Source organism: Parambassis ranga, chromosome 19 (assembly GCF_900634625.1).
Source record: "Parambassis ranga chromosome 19, fParRan2.1, whole genome shotgun sequence".
In the NCBI taxonomy this organism is placed as follows: Eukaryota; Metazoa; Chordata; class Actinopteri; family Ambassidae; genus Parambassis; species Parambassis ranga.
Genome location: NC_041039.1, coordinates 1,047,044 through 1,064,030, shown reverse-complemented (window position 1 = coordinate 1,064,030; position 16,987 = coordinate 1,047,044). Strand labels below are relative to the sequence as shown.

Here is a 16,987-nt window from a genome sequence, read left to right as displayed (position 1 = left end):
AAGTGAGGGTGTGTCCAGCTCATTGGCAGGCTGCTGAAAGGCCTACAGTGTTAAGATAAACTCATCCCAATGTTGTTGCCTAGTGTAGGAATTGCCATTACCACTATTACCACTCCTAATAAGCAAAATGCTTCATATTGGATTTAGAGGTTCTGGAGGGATGGATGGGGTCACAAAGTATAATTAGGAAAGGTCAACATGCCTTTTCTTCTGCCTACACATAACATGAAATATGATTATATGTGATATAATAATGAAACATCTAAATGTATTATTATTAAGTTACAAAAAGGCTCTAATCTCCTATACAGTATACCATTGCGTACAAAACTGTGAGTTCATACTTTCAATCTGCTGCTTCCCTCTGGTGGTCAAAGTAACACTGCAGTGTTCATTCAGACATGTTTTTATTCTTTTTTTTCTTGCTTTATGAACAAAAAGCTGAAATCTGTAAAAGACACACATTTAAGCATGAAAAATGCAAAATAAATAAATAAAATTACATAACAAATCACTGAGTTAAACAGAGCTGTCATGCTGAACTGCCAATGTAGCACCTTCTGTGTCTGCTGTCACATGTCTGTAGTGATTGTAGTGATTGTCAGACTGCGTGTCTCATCTCTCCTGCAGGTAGTGGATGAGGACTTTCTCTGAGCTCACAATATGACTAGGCTTTTTCAACTCCAGTGGCTGCAGCCTCTGGATACCTACACAGCGATACACAACGGCATGATCATAGTCATTTGATTTTATTTGATTTAAATATTTTATTAAGCTATCACATGGGATGTATATAAAACAGGCAGCAGTTCTATCTGTCAGTGATTCATGAGTTATCTCACATACATGCAGCTGTGAGATGTAGTGAAGTACTGTACCTCTGAGCACTGCATACCAGCCCTGCAGACCCTGCCTCAAAACACTGTTGTCATCCTCCAACACAAACCTTCTGCCATCTGCAGACAGAACACAGAAGAACACAGGCTGGCAACATGACAACAATTGTTAAACATTTGTTACTATCTCACTCTGATACTTAATTACAAACCAGACCTACAAGTGCCCAGATGAGGGTGCTGTAATCACTGCTCAAATATTTCAGTTAATAATAATAGTTTAATACTAAAATGTCTGTTCACCCATAAAAGCACATGAACTCACATTTGCCCTTCAGGTACATCATGGAATGAGGACCCCAGTGGGTATTCAGCTGAAGGTAGACAGACAGCAGTGTGCTGATGAGACAGTCTGTGACAGGAACCAGTGGATTATGTGTGTATGCAGGTGGACAAGTTTACCTTCTGAGCATGACAGGACTCCAGGAAGAGGTAAATGATTACTGTGCATATCCACACAGCTGTGCCTTTTATCTTCTGGAGAAAAAGACAAAACGGAACAATAATGATAATGGTGGGGCTCTCTAAATGTAGTAGTATTTATTATTATTATTTTATTATTTATTATTTTATTTATGGCTCAAATGATATGCTCATATTATATACATATATTACATACATTCATTACATGCACATACATTCTAAAATATATATTTATATTTTGCAGTTTCTTTTAATGCACATGTACATTTTATCTGTTTTATGTTATAATTCTGTGAAAATTGATATGTAGCACTTTAGTGCTCTAGTAGTTAACGATAAAAATAAGTACCTTCCTACCTCCAGACGTTTGACTAGTTTTAGTATTTTATATTATTATTATACAAAAGTTTAAGGCAGAAACAGTAAAGAGTACTTTAAAATATTAATGACTTTTGCACAACAAAACTTTTCAGAAATAAATTTTCCTAACTTTATATAAACAGCTTTAACAAACCTTGGTTGAATGTAAATAATAAAACCTAAAACTGGATTTAAAAACTTCAAAACACTTACCATATCTGCTGCAGCGAAAGCAAGCTGTCCAGGTGCCGCATGGGAGTGTGTTGTGTGTGTGCATGTGTGGTTCAGAACAGTGTTCCAGGCTGCTTATATCCCCCCAGCAGCTGTAACAAGTTCGATCCTGCCCCCATGAGGCCTGGCAGGACTCCTGTTTACTAGAAGGTTAAAAAACAGGCTGACAGCACGTCCGTGATCTGCAGTGAGGAACAATCAATAGTGAGGATCTGCTGTGTGAGCACTTTGTTAGTTTGGGAGCTGCTGTCCCAGTGAGAGTCAGAGATGAATGTGAATGCCGTTTTTCTTTCCTTTAGAGGTTTACCAGAAAAAGGATGTTGTCATGACCTGGTGTTTATTTCTGGTTTTATTTTCCTTGTTTTGGGTTTTTAGTTTAATCTGTGTTAGTTATTGTGATAGTCCAGGTAGTTCTTAGGCTTGTGTTTTGTTTTTGGGTTTTTGTTTAGTTCTTTGTGTCTTGTCGTCCCTGGTCCTGTGTATTTAGTCTTTGCCTCCCCTGCACCGGGTGCCAGTTTGTCTTTGTTGCTTGTGGGTTTGTTTCTAGGGATTTGTTACTTTGCACCAAGCCAAGCCTTGTTCTCCCGTGGTGAGCCTTGCTATGCCATGCCATGTGTTTTGCTAGTCTTTTGTCTTGACTATTATTAGTATTTTTGTGACTCTTGCCTAGCCTTATGTTTTTTAAGCCACCTGTTGTGGAATTTTTGCTATGCCTAGTTTTTGAATCCTTGCACTGACTTTGTCAGTTAAAAGAAAGACTTGTTTTGCCACGTGACCGCCCTGTGCCTCTGCATTTGTGTCTTCTCATCTTGACAAACCCTGACAGATGTGACCTTATTTCTTAAAACTCACCGCTGAATCCACAGGCTTCATTATACACTCACATATGATTTAATAATCTGGATTAAGTGCACGGGAGAAAGAAAGGAGAAAGACTCCTTTATGAGGTAATAAAAAATACATAAGCATGTTGTAGATTGTACTCACATTTTAAAATGTTGCACAGCATCATTTAATGACTTTTCCACAGAACTGATCATAAATGGACAATCTAACATATACCTGACACTCCCATCAACAGCCTGAACAACAATACTAAACTAATGAAACAATGCATTACAGTGACATTGCATTGACATAACCATCCATCCATTAGTCAAGTATCTTTTCTTCACCTGAGTCCACTTTTTGCACTGTGCACTATGCAAGTGATGAGAAGCTTCCATAGACACAGTGTGCAGTAAAGTAGACACCACCACACAGAGGCCAGGGAGAGGAAAAAGCTTTCAACATTAAACCTAAATGACAGCAAGGTATTATTGTATGATGACAATGACAACGGAAAAAAATCAGTCTCTTTGCTGACCTTACATGGCTTTTGCAAAAGAAAAACGAAAATTCAAACTGTTTACACATACACTGGAAATTATTTAATAATGACAATTATGTACATAAAAATGTACAAGTTAAGGAATCGGAAACTAAAAAGCCAATGTAATGCAATACAAAGTCACTGACTTACGTTAAATCACAAGAAAAGTGAGGTTGCTCTAATGTTAATGTTTATGTTTTAGTAATATAGTATACAACCACAATAGCACCAACAGTATGAACAATGTCTAAAACTACAATCTAGATCTTAATAGAATAGAAAATAAATATTTTGAAACAGATGTAGCAAACCCTGAACAGTGTCAGTGTGTATCGTCATTGAACATAGCCTTAACAATCTGTGAAAGACAATGTCCAAACTCAACCAGGACCATGTGCGCAGCCTGGGCAGGGCTCTGTGCCTCCCGCTCAGCCTCCACAGCCTGAGCCAGCAGACAACCACTCACAGCATCCACTACAGCAGGGGTCATAAATGACACTGACCTGAACACACACACACAGGGTAAGTCCAATGTTACAGTCACACAAACCTCTAAATCTCTTAAATATCTTGCATGAATCTTATAACTTGTCCATTTTTACCTGGTGGTGTTATTCTGCAGTAATCTGCATTACACGGTGTACAACTATGAGAGGCGGACTGTGGTACTATGATGCAGAAAAACTTGTGTCAAACTCAGACTCACCTATCCTTCATATTAGCGATGTTCTCTTTCAGGCCTTTTTGTGAGCCTTTGTCATAATTTCTGCAGCCAATGCATTTACAGCTGGAGGTACACATGATGTTAGCCTGCACACACAGTTTAGTCTTTACTAGATGAGTTGTTCTCCTGCTGATTTTACATAATGCAGTTTTACAAATGTAGTAAGAAGAGAAGTATGTAAGAGCCATCATGAGATGAGTAGCACCAGACCATGTGTGTGTGTGTGTATGCACCTCATAGCACTCGCAGTAGTTCTTAAGACAGCCAGAGCGTTTGCAGTTGCAGCCTTTTTTGTGCCAACCTTTGACCTCTCCTAACTTCCCTCCAGCAATCTTATGTCTGAAAGCATTTGGATTACGACCTAAACACATCTGCATAATGACAAATCCAGAGACAAAACAAGAGAAATAAATCATAAGTCTCCAATTTAGATCATCATAGACTGATCATAAAATGCCCATGTTTAAGAGTAAAAGTAACAAACTAATATGCAGTGGTGAAAAGATCTCCCTAATGTTGCTAGGCTCTACCCTGTTCTGCCTGTGAGGAACACGAGAAGTGTGAGAAGCAGGTATATATTTAGTATTAGAACATTCAGGTGCACATAGCTTGGAGCTTTGCAGGAGGGATTTGTATACAAGTGTAGCCCGAGGCTCTAGAGTCATCCTGCAGCCACAACACAGCAAGCTCTGCTGAGAATGACTAAACAGCAAGTCAGAGAGGCTCTCCATCCACTCCATTAGCAAAAGCCGAAAGTAAGGGTGCTCCCAACAATCAGGCAATCATTATCAGCCAATATCTGCTATAAATGGACTGATCAGCTGTCTCCAAAAAGACTTATTAGAGTAGCTAATCAAATGTTTATGCTGTAAACAAGCTACAGTGTGAGATAATGCCATGATCACACTATACTGTCTACTTGTTTATCATCTTTAAAGTGGACTAATTGTAGACCCAGGCAAACAACATTGTGCTCAACTTCACTTAAGAGGAGGGGAGAAGAAGGACTAAACAAGAGTGAAGGAGAAAGAAAACCCCTAACCCTAACAGAAGTTACCCCCGCTAAATACACCCTGCTAAATAATCAAATAATAAATTACTGAATAAAATTAGTAAGGTGTGTACTGCAGAATTAGTAACGTAAACTTTTGCATGGTTCCTACTTAAAGGTCAAACAAGTGGAAAAACAACACCAACACTTGTAGGCACACAATATTACAAACGTGACACATGATACTGTCCAGAGAGGTACAAACATTCTATAACACCAGGAAAATCTGACCTGGACTCTTAGTCAGGCACCAGGCCATTCTCTATTCAGTAATCAGTTATCAAGGCCCCAGAATGATGCACCACAAGCTTTAAACCCCCCAAATAAACAGACAAATTTGGTTGCACTTAGTAAAGACATGGATGTAAACAATGCCAGTAGATTAAAAAGAATTGTAGATTAGGGTCAGGGTAAAGGTTGAATGTGTCCCTCTCTATGAACTTAACAAGTCAATACACGGTTCTTATAAGGAACAGCAGAAAGTGTGTTTGAGACACACTGCAGAGGGTGAAAGAAAACATGTTTCCTAAAGAATCGTTTTCCAGTAATGAATCAGATCCATTAATAGCATGACACCCATCACCCTAAATGAAACAGCAATTTGAAAGTATTGATCATGGCGGCACTACTCTCCATGTCTCACCCAGCATGTCTCAGTCAGTCAATAGTGTTGCAGCTTTTACTGACAGATTAGGAGTCAGCTCACATCATAGGCACCACTATGTACAATCCCATAGCACCACGCTAATTATATACACCATATATACACCATATGATGCAGGGGGATGACAAGCAGGGAAGGGCTGCTGAGCCGAATCGAACCTGTGGCCACTGATATGAGGAACAGTCTCAGGTTATGGGGCACCTGCTAAAATAGATGAGAAATTTTGCATGTTCGAGAGTAAGTTCACTAGCTTACAATTATTGCTGTAACAATATGTTTGTTACAAAGGAACATTGTTAATAATTGGCCTTATATTTGTATGTACTCTGTACTGTAACGTCATCTAACATTGACTGAATCCAACTTCATGGCATTGTTAGCATATAGAGAGAAAGTAAAACACACAACTTTCACGCTCACATCAGGTGGGACTGCTGTTGTAGTAGTGCAATTAGTTTAGCCACAGACTTTAATCTAACCATCAAAAGTCAAGAGTATCAGAAAATTCTATTTAATTAGCAGATGAAAATAGAAGCTGATTTTAAATTTGTAGCTGGGTCAATTGTGGCTACATTTTAATTTTTAGAAAATGGCACAGAAGTTTTTGGTAATGACTTAATCAGACATGTCAGAAAGGCTCCCATTAGTTGGACTATGTGTGAATCATCTATGCCTGCTCTCAAAAGATTTGTTGATGTCCGTCACACACTGTACACATCTTTCTATGCTTCCTTGAAGATTTAATGGGGAGAATTGTTACTCTCTTGTATCTGCACAACTCTTGAGCCAACTTGAAAACCTGAAAAGCAAGTGATTTAATTATACCCCAGTTCTTAAGGTTCCTTCCTTAGAAAGGTGTAAGTAAAACAGGTGTTCAGATTCACTGCAATTTCTAGTTAAATTTGTTTCAGCTCAGTGTATTATTTTTAGTAATGTAGATTATAGACTTAGAATATATCTATATTTTTCTTACATTTGAAGGTGTTATTCCACAGCGCTTAAGATAGATGTCATAGAAATTCATCTATAACTTTACTAACTAATTAACTAACACATGCTAATGAAAAGTACTGCAAACCTTAATTGCCTGATGGCGCTTCATTCCGTGGTCTGCATTGTTGTGGCAGTTGGAGCAGTCACAGCTGCTGCACATCAGCCCATTAGCAAAACACTCACAGTACCTAAGAGAGAGAGACACACACACACAGTACAGCAAGCCCCACTGAAATGCTGTGATGGAACTGGACCAAATGGCATGTAAATAGTTTCAGTACAGACAATGGAGCTGTGCAGTGTAGCTAATATTTAAATATTTAGTGAGCTAACATTCCTTATTATGTGTCACTGCACTAAGCATTCAGACATGTAGGACCACACCACATAACAGGGCTTTAGACTAACTTTTTGCACTGGTGCGCCTAACTTTTTTTCTTAGGTGCACCAACACAAAAATTATGTGCATCACAGTTAATCCGTATATTTTTGTACGCATCAGTACATTTTGTACATATGAATAGGCTTAATAATCACATATCATCTTAAAATGAATTTGGACCTTGTGTAATGTTTTTGTGTAATGTAACACAGTTAAATAAAAAGTATTTTAAATACTAATAAAGTACTGATAGTACTCATTCAAATTATGGACAAACTAGCCAACAAGTCTGCCTGTCAGAAATCCATAATGAAGATTCAAAGTTCATACAGCACTCTTCAGTTCCCTGTTTGCTTTCTCTCTGTATTTTCTGGCTGTCACTCCTCACTTATCTATCTGCCAATGTGAATTAAAAATGATTAAAATTATATCACCATTATTTATTTAATAGTTGTGATTGAGATATATATTTTGTTTTTTCAACACGTTTCTAACAGTATCTCTTCTCTCATCTTCCTCACCTCTTCCTCTCTGCCTCTGTCTCCTCTCTTTCTAAAGCTGAGCTCCAGCTGACAGACTCTTCATTCTGTCTGTTACAGATTTAGCTGTATGCAGATATCATACTGGCAGACAATGCTCCACTATAGCAGGATAATAACAATACTTTTTAAATGGCCGTTCATCATGTAACCATGTACTATAACTCCTTAAAACCAGCTGACTGCTCTGTTCTTCTTTTTCTGGATTTCCTGCGGTCTCGGCTGACCGCAGCAGACACGTTTTCAAAGATACACACTCACACACAGGGCCCCACCCTTCACGGTCTCTGAATGGTTTAGACCACGATATGAGCCTGATGTGTGTCTGTTGTTGGACCACAGGGAGACTTTTAAGAGTTGCGGAGAATGTATCTCCCTCTAACAGCTGACCTCTGATATTTTTTGGTTGCACCTTTGAGAAATTAGGTCGCATTTGCGACCAAAATGGTCGCACTCTAGATCCCTGCATAAAATCCCATAAGACCTGTGCACAGGCCGAGAAACCCTGTACATCAGAGGCCATCACACGTGTGTCAAGGTAGCAGGAGCCCAACACGGATCTCAGCAGGATCAGGGTACTGCTTTGCTTTTTTGAACACTGTTTATGCTTGCAAATATATTTTTATCCAAGCACACTGATTTAGTAGCTGTGTACACATATATAAAACAATGGGAAACTCTCTTCTCTGTCTCGTCCTCAAAGGTATGTAGTCTGCTCAGTTATTGCTGATATTTTGGAGGGTGTATCTGCAGCCATGTCTTTTAATTTTATGTCTTTTGTGTCAAAAAATTAAAAAAAATATATCTGTTTGTAGTGGGTATAGTGGACCCCCTCCCCAGTCAACCTAACCAGTCAGGGGACATTCTTATCCCCAATGGGGTGTTTCTAAACAGAGGATGATTGAGACAGTTCGTGGAGAATGTGTTTAGAAAAAAGGCAGGCTTTTTGGAGTTTTGTACATTAAAAGAGTAATCTAGAGGTGTCCAATATGTTTGAAACAAGCATGCATGAAACAAGCATGCCACTATGAAGAAAGATCAAGTAATAACATAACGGTCTACTCACAGTTTAAGGCACTGGGACCTAGTGCAGCGGCAGGGCTTCCTGGACTTTGACTCACACAGATTTCCAACAGTTCTACAGGATAAGAAGAGAGATTATATTTAACAATTTCATTTTTCATTTAATAAAACTCGTAGACCCTCTGTGTAAACCTTACATCAATAATGAGAATATATTGTACATTTTAAGCTGTCTTTCCGTGTCTGATGGAAACCCATCCTTTTACCTTGTTGGATGGGTCTGAGGCTGCATGTTCTCATACAGGGGATGCGCTTCCTGGTAGGACTGGGGTAATGGTATATGAATAAATACATAACAAAACATTAAAGATTCAGTTGATTGGAAATAAATCATGGTAAAGGCAGAGGGGGGACAGTGTTTCCTACCTGCCTGAGAGTCTCTATTATGCTCAGATCTGGTAAACACATAGGAACAAAGAATACATTTTACAGTTTTCACTTTTTCAAATGAACTGTTTTTGTGATTATTATGGAACTGTTTAGTTCCATATCTCTATTGGATGTTTAAATATGTCCAAAAGTGTACATATGAAAACCAAACATCCTTAATGCTAAAAAAGTGAACAACCCTGGTATTATTGTAGTCATCTGCGTCTTTTTAACATAACTATAATTTAAGTGTAGTACTGAGATTTATCCCATATCTATTATCAAATGTTTTATTATGGTCTGTATATATATACAATTACTTCCCTGTCATACTTTGATTACCCCATTAAAATCATCTGATTGCAGTGGGTCTTATTATTAGGTAAAAACAATGTCATAGCTGTCAACCTTCAAAGGAGTGGACGTCCCAGCAAATTCACCCCAAGATCAGAGAAATACAAAAAACCCAAGAGCTACATTTCAGAGCCTACACAGCAAATTCAGAAGAGTTAAATTCTGGTGTTGGCCAAATTTAGGCAGGAGTAGAGTTAGTTTAACTCTTTTTTATATATAAATATTTAATGTTTTACACTGAGCACTAACAGTTGATGTTAAAATGGAGTGTCAGAACGGAGAGTTTGTGAATTAATTCTGTAAGTGTCAGTGAAGCACATTTTAGTCTCTCATTTTCAACGATGAACTCTGAACATGGAAATGACTCCTCTGGTGTCAACGCAACAACCCCGCCCCCATACATTCTCCGCAGAATACCACAGTTGTCATTCTGGGAGCTGCCAATTAAACTTTTCTCCAGCTTAGACCACGTTGTTTGGTAATTACATAAATGTGATAAATAACCTAGTATAACTTTATGTATAACCTTATGTTTAACGTTAGTATTTCTTATTACCTCGCGCTCTGTATGCTTTGTGAAGACTCAGTGCAGTGCTGTACGCACACTTCAAGCTAACAATGCTAACAATTTTCTAAGTTATCCGAAAATCGGTTAATGCTAATTCATGTACAGTTTCAGTTGATGTAAATATTGCCACTAACCAGTAGACAGATATTTGAGTAAGTTCTGTGGGCATTAGCTGCTGCATTAGTTAATGTGTGTTAACGTTAGCTAAACCATGTTAGCCGGCCCATAGCCTAACTTGTATAAATAATCAAAAAGCAGGAGTTCCAGACAGTCCGTGATAAAACTGAGATGCCATGTATTCATGCAAGCTGTATAAAACACATTGGCAAACATGGCAGAGACTAGTGACGCTAGCAAGACATGAGCAGTTATCCCTCCATGCTGCCGCCTGCACGTCCAGCATAAATATGTGAACTGTGTTGACTTTCTGTGTGCAGATGAATCGTCTTCATCAGTCCTGCCTAACCCTTCAGCATCACCTGCTCCTTCAGTTTGGTCTGATTCAACCATTATCCTGACATCCACAAGAAAGAGGGACTTGAATGAGCTGGATTGTGATAAAACGAGCCAGGCTTTTACAGCTTTTAAAGCTTTTACAAATGTATATCTATATTTTTAATATTTTGCTCAATTCTGAATATTGATCCTGATATTAAATGTAGTTAAACAAATGATGTGACTTATTTGCACTGGCACATCCAGTGACCTACCTGTTTAAAAAAGATCTACAACATTGTAATATATGAATATATGATGCTTTTATAATAGGTTGTGCTGTTAATCCACTGTATTTTGATGAGCACTCATGCATTTTGTATAGAAGAAAAAAATAATGAACATGTCAGCATTATGTATTAATAAGTCTAAGACTTACATTGGAATGCATTGCTCCATACAGTTATATGTTTTAAAAGTGTATTTAAAATGTTTTGTGGTGCAGTTTTAAAAATAAATGTTTTTTTAACCTTAACCTGGCCTCTTTTTTAAATCAATTTGACATGTATGTATGCAGATAAAACAAAAGTATATTTACACCATACAGTATAAAATAGATTCAACACTTGTAGTAGTAAACAAACAACACTGAGAAAGTTAATGTCTAATACTATACACTAGAGTTGAGAAAAACTAACACTGGTTAGTGTTGGAGAGTGTTGGATTTTGACTCTGAGAATAGTGAATAATAACTTCTTTAGAGTGTTAAGATACTAACACTTTAAAAAGAGTCAAATTAATACTTTGTGGTGTGGAACCATATAGACACTTTACAAGTGTTGAAATTAACTCTGATAGAGTTGATTTGGGTATGCTGATTTTGCTGTGTACAGACCTCACTGAGCATGCTCAGTGTTAATGTGACAGCACAATTAAAAGACTGCACAAGTGCAGTTTGTTTGTCATCCATCATGATATCGACCATCAGCACAACCTAGTTGTACGGTGACAAAATGTAAAAAGGGGTATGAATATGTTTTCAAGGCACTGTAAAGATTTGTTCAAATTGGATCATGGAACAGGATATTGATCCAAAGCACAGCAGCAAATCTACATCAGAATGGATGGAAAATGGCCTAGGCAAAGGTCAGACTTGTGCCCAACTAAAATGCTGTGGTAGGACCTTAAGCTGTCCATAAATTAATGCACAAACACCATAATGAACTAAAGCTATGTCGTGAAGAAGAATACACCAAAATTTCTATTGATTGCTATTGAATCATGAGGGAATACACATGTATTTTTCTTTGTTTTAATGTATTATCTCTAGTCATTCAAGAAAAGGTATAAACTCCCATTTAGAAATTGCATGAACTGCAATTACATTTACAAGTGCAAAGTGAGCTGGCTGGAAAAATATTATCTACAATAGAGGATCTTTATGGAATCACTTTGCTGTCATACTTTGTTTAACCCCATTTCTGTCTCGTTTCTGTGTCAATAGCTCCACATGCTGGTGAAAAGTAAGACAGCAGCCAAGACAAAGGTATAAGCCTAGACATTTTTAGTACCAATATGACAGTGTGTGGAATGGAATTGTGGATTATATATTTTAGATTAATATGTGATTGATGTAATTAAGTGATTTAGAATCCCATCATATAAATCAAAAGTGTCTTAACAGAGTTAAGAAGTGGCGTTTTCTCATAACATTCATTTAGCATATTAACAGGACATTAGCCTAAAAAGATACCTGCTATACCATGTATCTTTTACATTAGCCAGTGTACAAAAACTTTTTTTTCTTATACTGTTTCTCTTCTGCTCATTGCTAGACTTTCAGGGTTCCTACACATTTTCAAATTTAAAAATCCAGACTTTTTCCATACTCAAATTCTGGAGATTTTGGAGACATGTATATATTGTGGCATATCACCAAAATGCATATCATATTTAGCTGTTCCTAAAACTTGTATCAGTGCCCTGTCTTTTGTCATCACTACATACATTACTCAAAATACATGATCCCACACACTAAAACACAGATTGTGTAAAGATATGAAACACATATGTTGCACAAGTGCACACACAGGCTGACTAAAGGTTATGTAACATTTGAAAACAGCCATTATAGCATTCTTGTATTTACTATTGTGTTATATAAAGGGTCTGTATGAGTTCCACTGTAGCTCAAATATTTAGTGTCTACAAGCCAAGAGATGCTGGAAAGAATTTATGGGTAATAGAACATTCACTAATGTGAGAAATGGGTAAACCTACATTTACCCATTGTCGAGTGACATTAACTCTGGTGGAAATGTGCGCATACATACTATGTATGTACGTGGCATAGCAGTCCAACGAGATCACTGAGAGCATGAAGTACCAAATGAGTAGAGTATATTTATTATTAGAGTTTATTTTATATTTCTTAAACATTAATATTTTTCTGAACTGTATGGAACTTGGTGGTGAATGGGATTCTATGTTACGCTGACTTTACATGCCAGCAGGGCAATGTCACTTTCTCTGCTCTACTGAGGGTGAACCAGTTGATTTGTTAGAACGCTATCGACTGAACTGGCAAGCTAGTTAACCTAGCCAGGTAGGCCTACTTATCTTCATGTCAGGACAATCATTACTCGCATGGTAGTCAGAAGCAATGAAAATGTAATTATTATAAATATTATATTTATATTACATTAGGGGGTCTTTAATTTAATAAATGCCATTTCCTGCATTCTGGTGGATTTTAACATGTTGTTAAACACCTATTTTTCCTACAGAAGTAAACGCTTAGTTTCAGATTCTTGAATCAGATTAGATTCCAGCCTGTAACCCTTCTCCTCATGTCCACTGCCAAATAATACCGTCTACGGTCTCTGGGTTTACACTTCTCTGGTCTCTGTATGGTGCACAGTGGAGTTCGCCTCAATACACGCAGACACACGCGCGCGACACAAACTTAGACTAATTATATTACCGTAAAACTGCTATTACGAAAACTAATAATAATTTTCATTGAAAAATGAAGTGAAATTAGATCGCAACTATGATTACTTGAAATGAAAAATTGTTTAACATGTCAGCAACAACAACAACCCTTTACAAAACCCTCAAAGGAGCTAATCACTTTCAAATAAGTTTTTTGACCGCGGCATGTGAACGACGCTCCTCATTTGCATAACGTTCATCTCCGCTAGTTCCTCTCGACTCGCTTAGGACTGCTTTACGTCAAAATTAACAGTTTCAGAACACAGAACACCGCATTTCTCTCCCTCCGCAGGCATTGCAGCACATTTCCTTGGCAAAATTTAACGAATTCCGTTGATCTATATTTATGAAAGTTGAGCTGCATTGTATAATGTAGTGGCAAAGGTCTGGAAACACAAAACATTTTCCATACCATAATTTCCCTTTTCCATACTTTTCCAGACCATTTTTCTTTTCCATTAGGTGGTAAATCAGATCTTTCGTCAAATGGCAGCCCTACTTGTTGGAGAGTCTTTTTTAAATCACCTATCATAGCACCACCAGCAGTGAGACATCAATCTAATATAACATTTACTCACATATCAAAATGTTGAAATGCTTATGTTTATAAACAAATCTTACTAACCTTTCTCTTGAGTTAGTCCATCATCTCCCTGTATCTGTGCTGGTGCAGATTCCATGGTAAGAAAATTAGGGCCTGGCTCGCAGGGGTTAACCTGTGCTGCCTCTCCACCTCCACTGTTACATACCTACACAAGTAATATAGCCTTCTGTATCTGCCATGTTAGTTTATATCTGTTCGTTGCTATGGCACTTTCAGACATTCAACAGGTACACTAATTAAAAAAAAGTCACAGCTAGAAGCAGCTAATAAGTCTTCACTCCACCCACACTTCACAAGAAACAATATCCAACAAAAGTGAAATTTAGCCACTCTAAAATGAGGTTGTATAAGTCATCCTGGAAACAAAAAACACAAACTCACACTCTCTGACACACACATAATCCATGCAATTAGTTATTTATGTTTGAACTAACCTGAGGCAGTATGCCCCTACATATAACATCCATCTCAACTAAATCTAACAAAGCACAAAAACCAACCATACTTTTTATTTAGTAAGTTAAAAATTCTATACTTACTTCCAGATCCAGTGTGTTTCTACCTGAGGTGCTGTTTTTAATCCGTGGATTGACAGGAGATCCACCCGAGGGTGATGGGTCACTTTGGCTTGGTGTCTGCACATGGTGAATGACGTAGTATCATCATCAGGAGGCCACAATCTTTCACTTCACTTCTGCATGCCTGCTTCAGCTTACTGTTTTAGGCACACTACGGGGGCTCACATGTTGCCACAGGCAAAGTAGGAAATTGCTCTTCTACTTATAAGCTGCTTCCCATTTGAGTATTGTTTCTTTCTTTACGTGTTTCACCTTTTCACATCAAATCTTCAGACTTTACCTCTAAAACTTGTCATTATCATAAAAAATGTGGGGCTAAAAATTGCTACTAAAACAATGGCAATTGAAACATTTGTATTGGAAAAAGTAATATTGGCACAGAAAATAATGATCAAAAAATAAAACACCAGCAGTGTCAACTTTCATAAAAATGTATCTCCTAAAAAAAATATTAATTTGGTATTAAGGTAAAAGTGCTCCTAAGACACTAAGGATTTTTGGGCAACATCAGCTCTGTTACAGACATCACATCTGTCTACACACACAAAACTTACAGGCTGTATCTGAGATGTGACCTCAGTGACTCCATACTGCTGGTGCAGATAGTTCATGGCTACATGGTTGTATAAGTCATCCTGGAAACACAAAACACAAACTCACACTCTCTGACACACACAATCTATGCAATTAATTATTTATGTTTGAACTAACCTGCATCATGCCAAAAGGAACGGGTTCATTAACGAGTCCAGAAGCAGGTACTGAACTGTGATAGCTGGTGTGTGGTGGTCCAGGCAAAAGGCTAAGGACAAACAAGGCACTTTACTATTGCAAACATATTACTTCGTTTTCACAGTCAAATCTGCCCTATGGGTCAGAGCCCCATGTTTGCCACCAACAGAGGTACTATATAACATACAGATGTTGTTTAGAGCATGGTGATAGGAATAAATGTTCCATTATGAGATGTAGTTACTATTTACTAGTTACTATTATTACTGTTTTTTGTGCCACATTCTTGGCAAGAGACAATGGAACAGATTCTACAGAGTCCAAAGAGGACTTACCCTGTAAGGAGGTGGTACTGGTTTGAGGCCTCCAGAATGTAGTGTGGAGAGGCCAGCTGACACTGAATGGACTGACATGGGCAGTTAAATCTGCAGTCAGATTGTACAGAACATTAAGCTGTGTGACAGTGATTTTGAGATTACAAAAAAAAATAAAATCACATTAAAAAATAATAAAGCAAATTAACAAAAAAATGTATACATATATATTAGCATGATTTACATACATGTGTGGACTGATGGCAGGCTGGTGAGGACAGGGAATTATCCCAGGCCAAGTAACATCCAAAAAGGGACCAGTCCAAACAGGAGTTCCTACAGAGCCAGGGAGCACATCCCTGCTTCTCTCAGAGCAGAAGTCATGTGAAAGAGGGTCACCACTCATCCCGCCAACATAAAGGACACCTGTTCTAATCATATATTTATATAAAATGAGGATATTATTAAGGATTTCAAGATTAAACAAAATTCGAAATTAACATTTTCACTGGATTAACTTTTATTTCTTAAATCACTTTTGTTTGTCTCGTGAACTCATACAGTGGGATTAACCTGGACCAGATATATTAGGACGTTTCTATAACTTCAAATCCTGTGCATACATTTATTAACTACCTATGTTATATAGTTAATAATATATAGTTATAGTATGCTATACTATCTATGTTAGATAACCTATGTTATTGGAAAAGTTATACTACTATTACCAGTTAGGACGATAATAAACAAACTAACTTCATTAACTACTAGCCCCCACCTTGCATTTAGCCAGAATTGGCCCGCTAGCATAATTACCAGAAGTGAAATTGGGATTTGTTAACGTTAATCACATTAAGTATGGCTTGTTAGTAAGTAACTGAATGAAACTGAAATACAGGATTCTACATGAAAACCAAAAGTATAAAAGACTTACGCTGTCAAATGTGTCTTTGATCTGCTCTGTAGTGGTAGCTTAGTAGAAGCTTACGTAGGAACGAGGTACTTAACAGTTTCAGTTCTTAGACATGATACCAAGCGCTCGTTTAGGTTGATGTGATACTCACACAGTTTGGTGTAGAACTGTCACGCCGCGGTGACGCAATCGGTATCCAAACCACACGCGACGTACCAAAGGTGCAGCCCACTTGTACCGAACTTCCGGTTTTTGTTGAAGATAAGGAAGTTGGTTATGAGCATAGATTAGCCGCCCTGACCTGATGGCTGTTGGTCTTAAAACAATGCAGGCCGGTTAAAACCCCAAATCTAATCGAGACCAAGGCGCTTTTCGCTCTTACAAATAATACTTGTAATACAATTGTTA

General features: G+C 37.7%; 1 protein-coding gene across 3 annotated transcripts; it reads right to left on the bottom strand.

Annotated features, from left to right (window-relative positions):
• Nucleotides 1-1,189: 1,189 nt before the first annotated feature.
• Nucleotides 1,190-16,743, bottom strand: tesmin (testis expressed metallothionein like protein). Of its 3 annotated transcripts, XM_028432206.1 has the most exons (15): nucleotides 16,601-16,743; nucleotides 15,915-16,092; nucleotides 15,688-15,777; nucleotides 15,332-15,422; nucleotides 15,175-15,255; nucleotides 14,582-14,677; nucleotides 14,064-14,187; nucleotides 9,085-9,113; nucleotides 8,925-8,983; nucleotides 8,702-8,773; nucleotides 6,800-6,902; nucleotides 4,240-4,377; nucleotides 3,989-4,092; nucleotides 1,299-3,785; nucleotides 1,190-1,210 (listed from the first exon to the last, which is right to left on the bottom strand). In XM_028432206.1, exons 2-14 carry the CDS (start codon nucleotides 16,070-16,072, stop codon nucleotides 3,605-3,607), a joined length of 1,326 nt encoding a protein of 441 aa, XP_028288007.1. In that variant the 5' UTR covers nucleotides 16,073-16,092; nucleotides 16,601-16,743; the 3' UTR covers nucleotides 1,190-1,210; nucleotides 1,299-3,604. The 3 variants fall into 3 exon arrangements, with proteins under 3 accessions (XP_028288007.1, XP_028288006.1, XP_028288005.1); XM_028432205.1 differs by having other exon boundaries at nucleotides 3,989-4,377; nucleotides 15,915-16,097; XM_028432204.1 differs by having other exon boundaries at nucleotides 3,989-4,377.
• Nucleotides 16,744-16,987: the final 244 nt, after the last annotated feature.

Coding starts and splice junctions, on each gene's coding strand:
- tesmin (XM_028432205.1), bottom strand. CDS start 16,072: ATGAGTGGTGACCCTCTTTCACATGACTTCTGCTCTGAGAGAAGCAGG. Junction 15,256..15,331: donor TTCCTTTTGGCATGATGCAG/GTTAGTTCAAAC, acceptor TTGTGTTTCCAG/GATGACTTATACAACCATGT. Junction 8,984..9,084: donor TAATAGAGACTCTCAGGCAG/GTAGGAAACACT, acceptor CCATTACCCCAG/TCCTACCAGGAAGCGCATCC.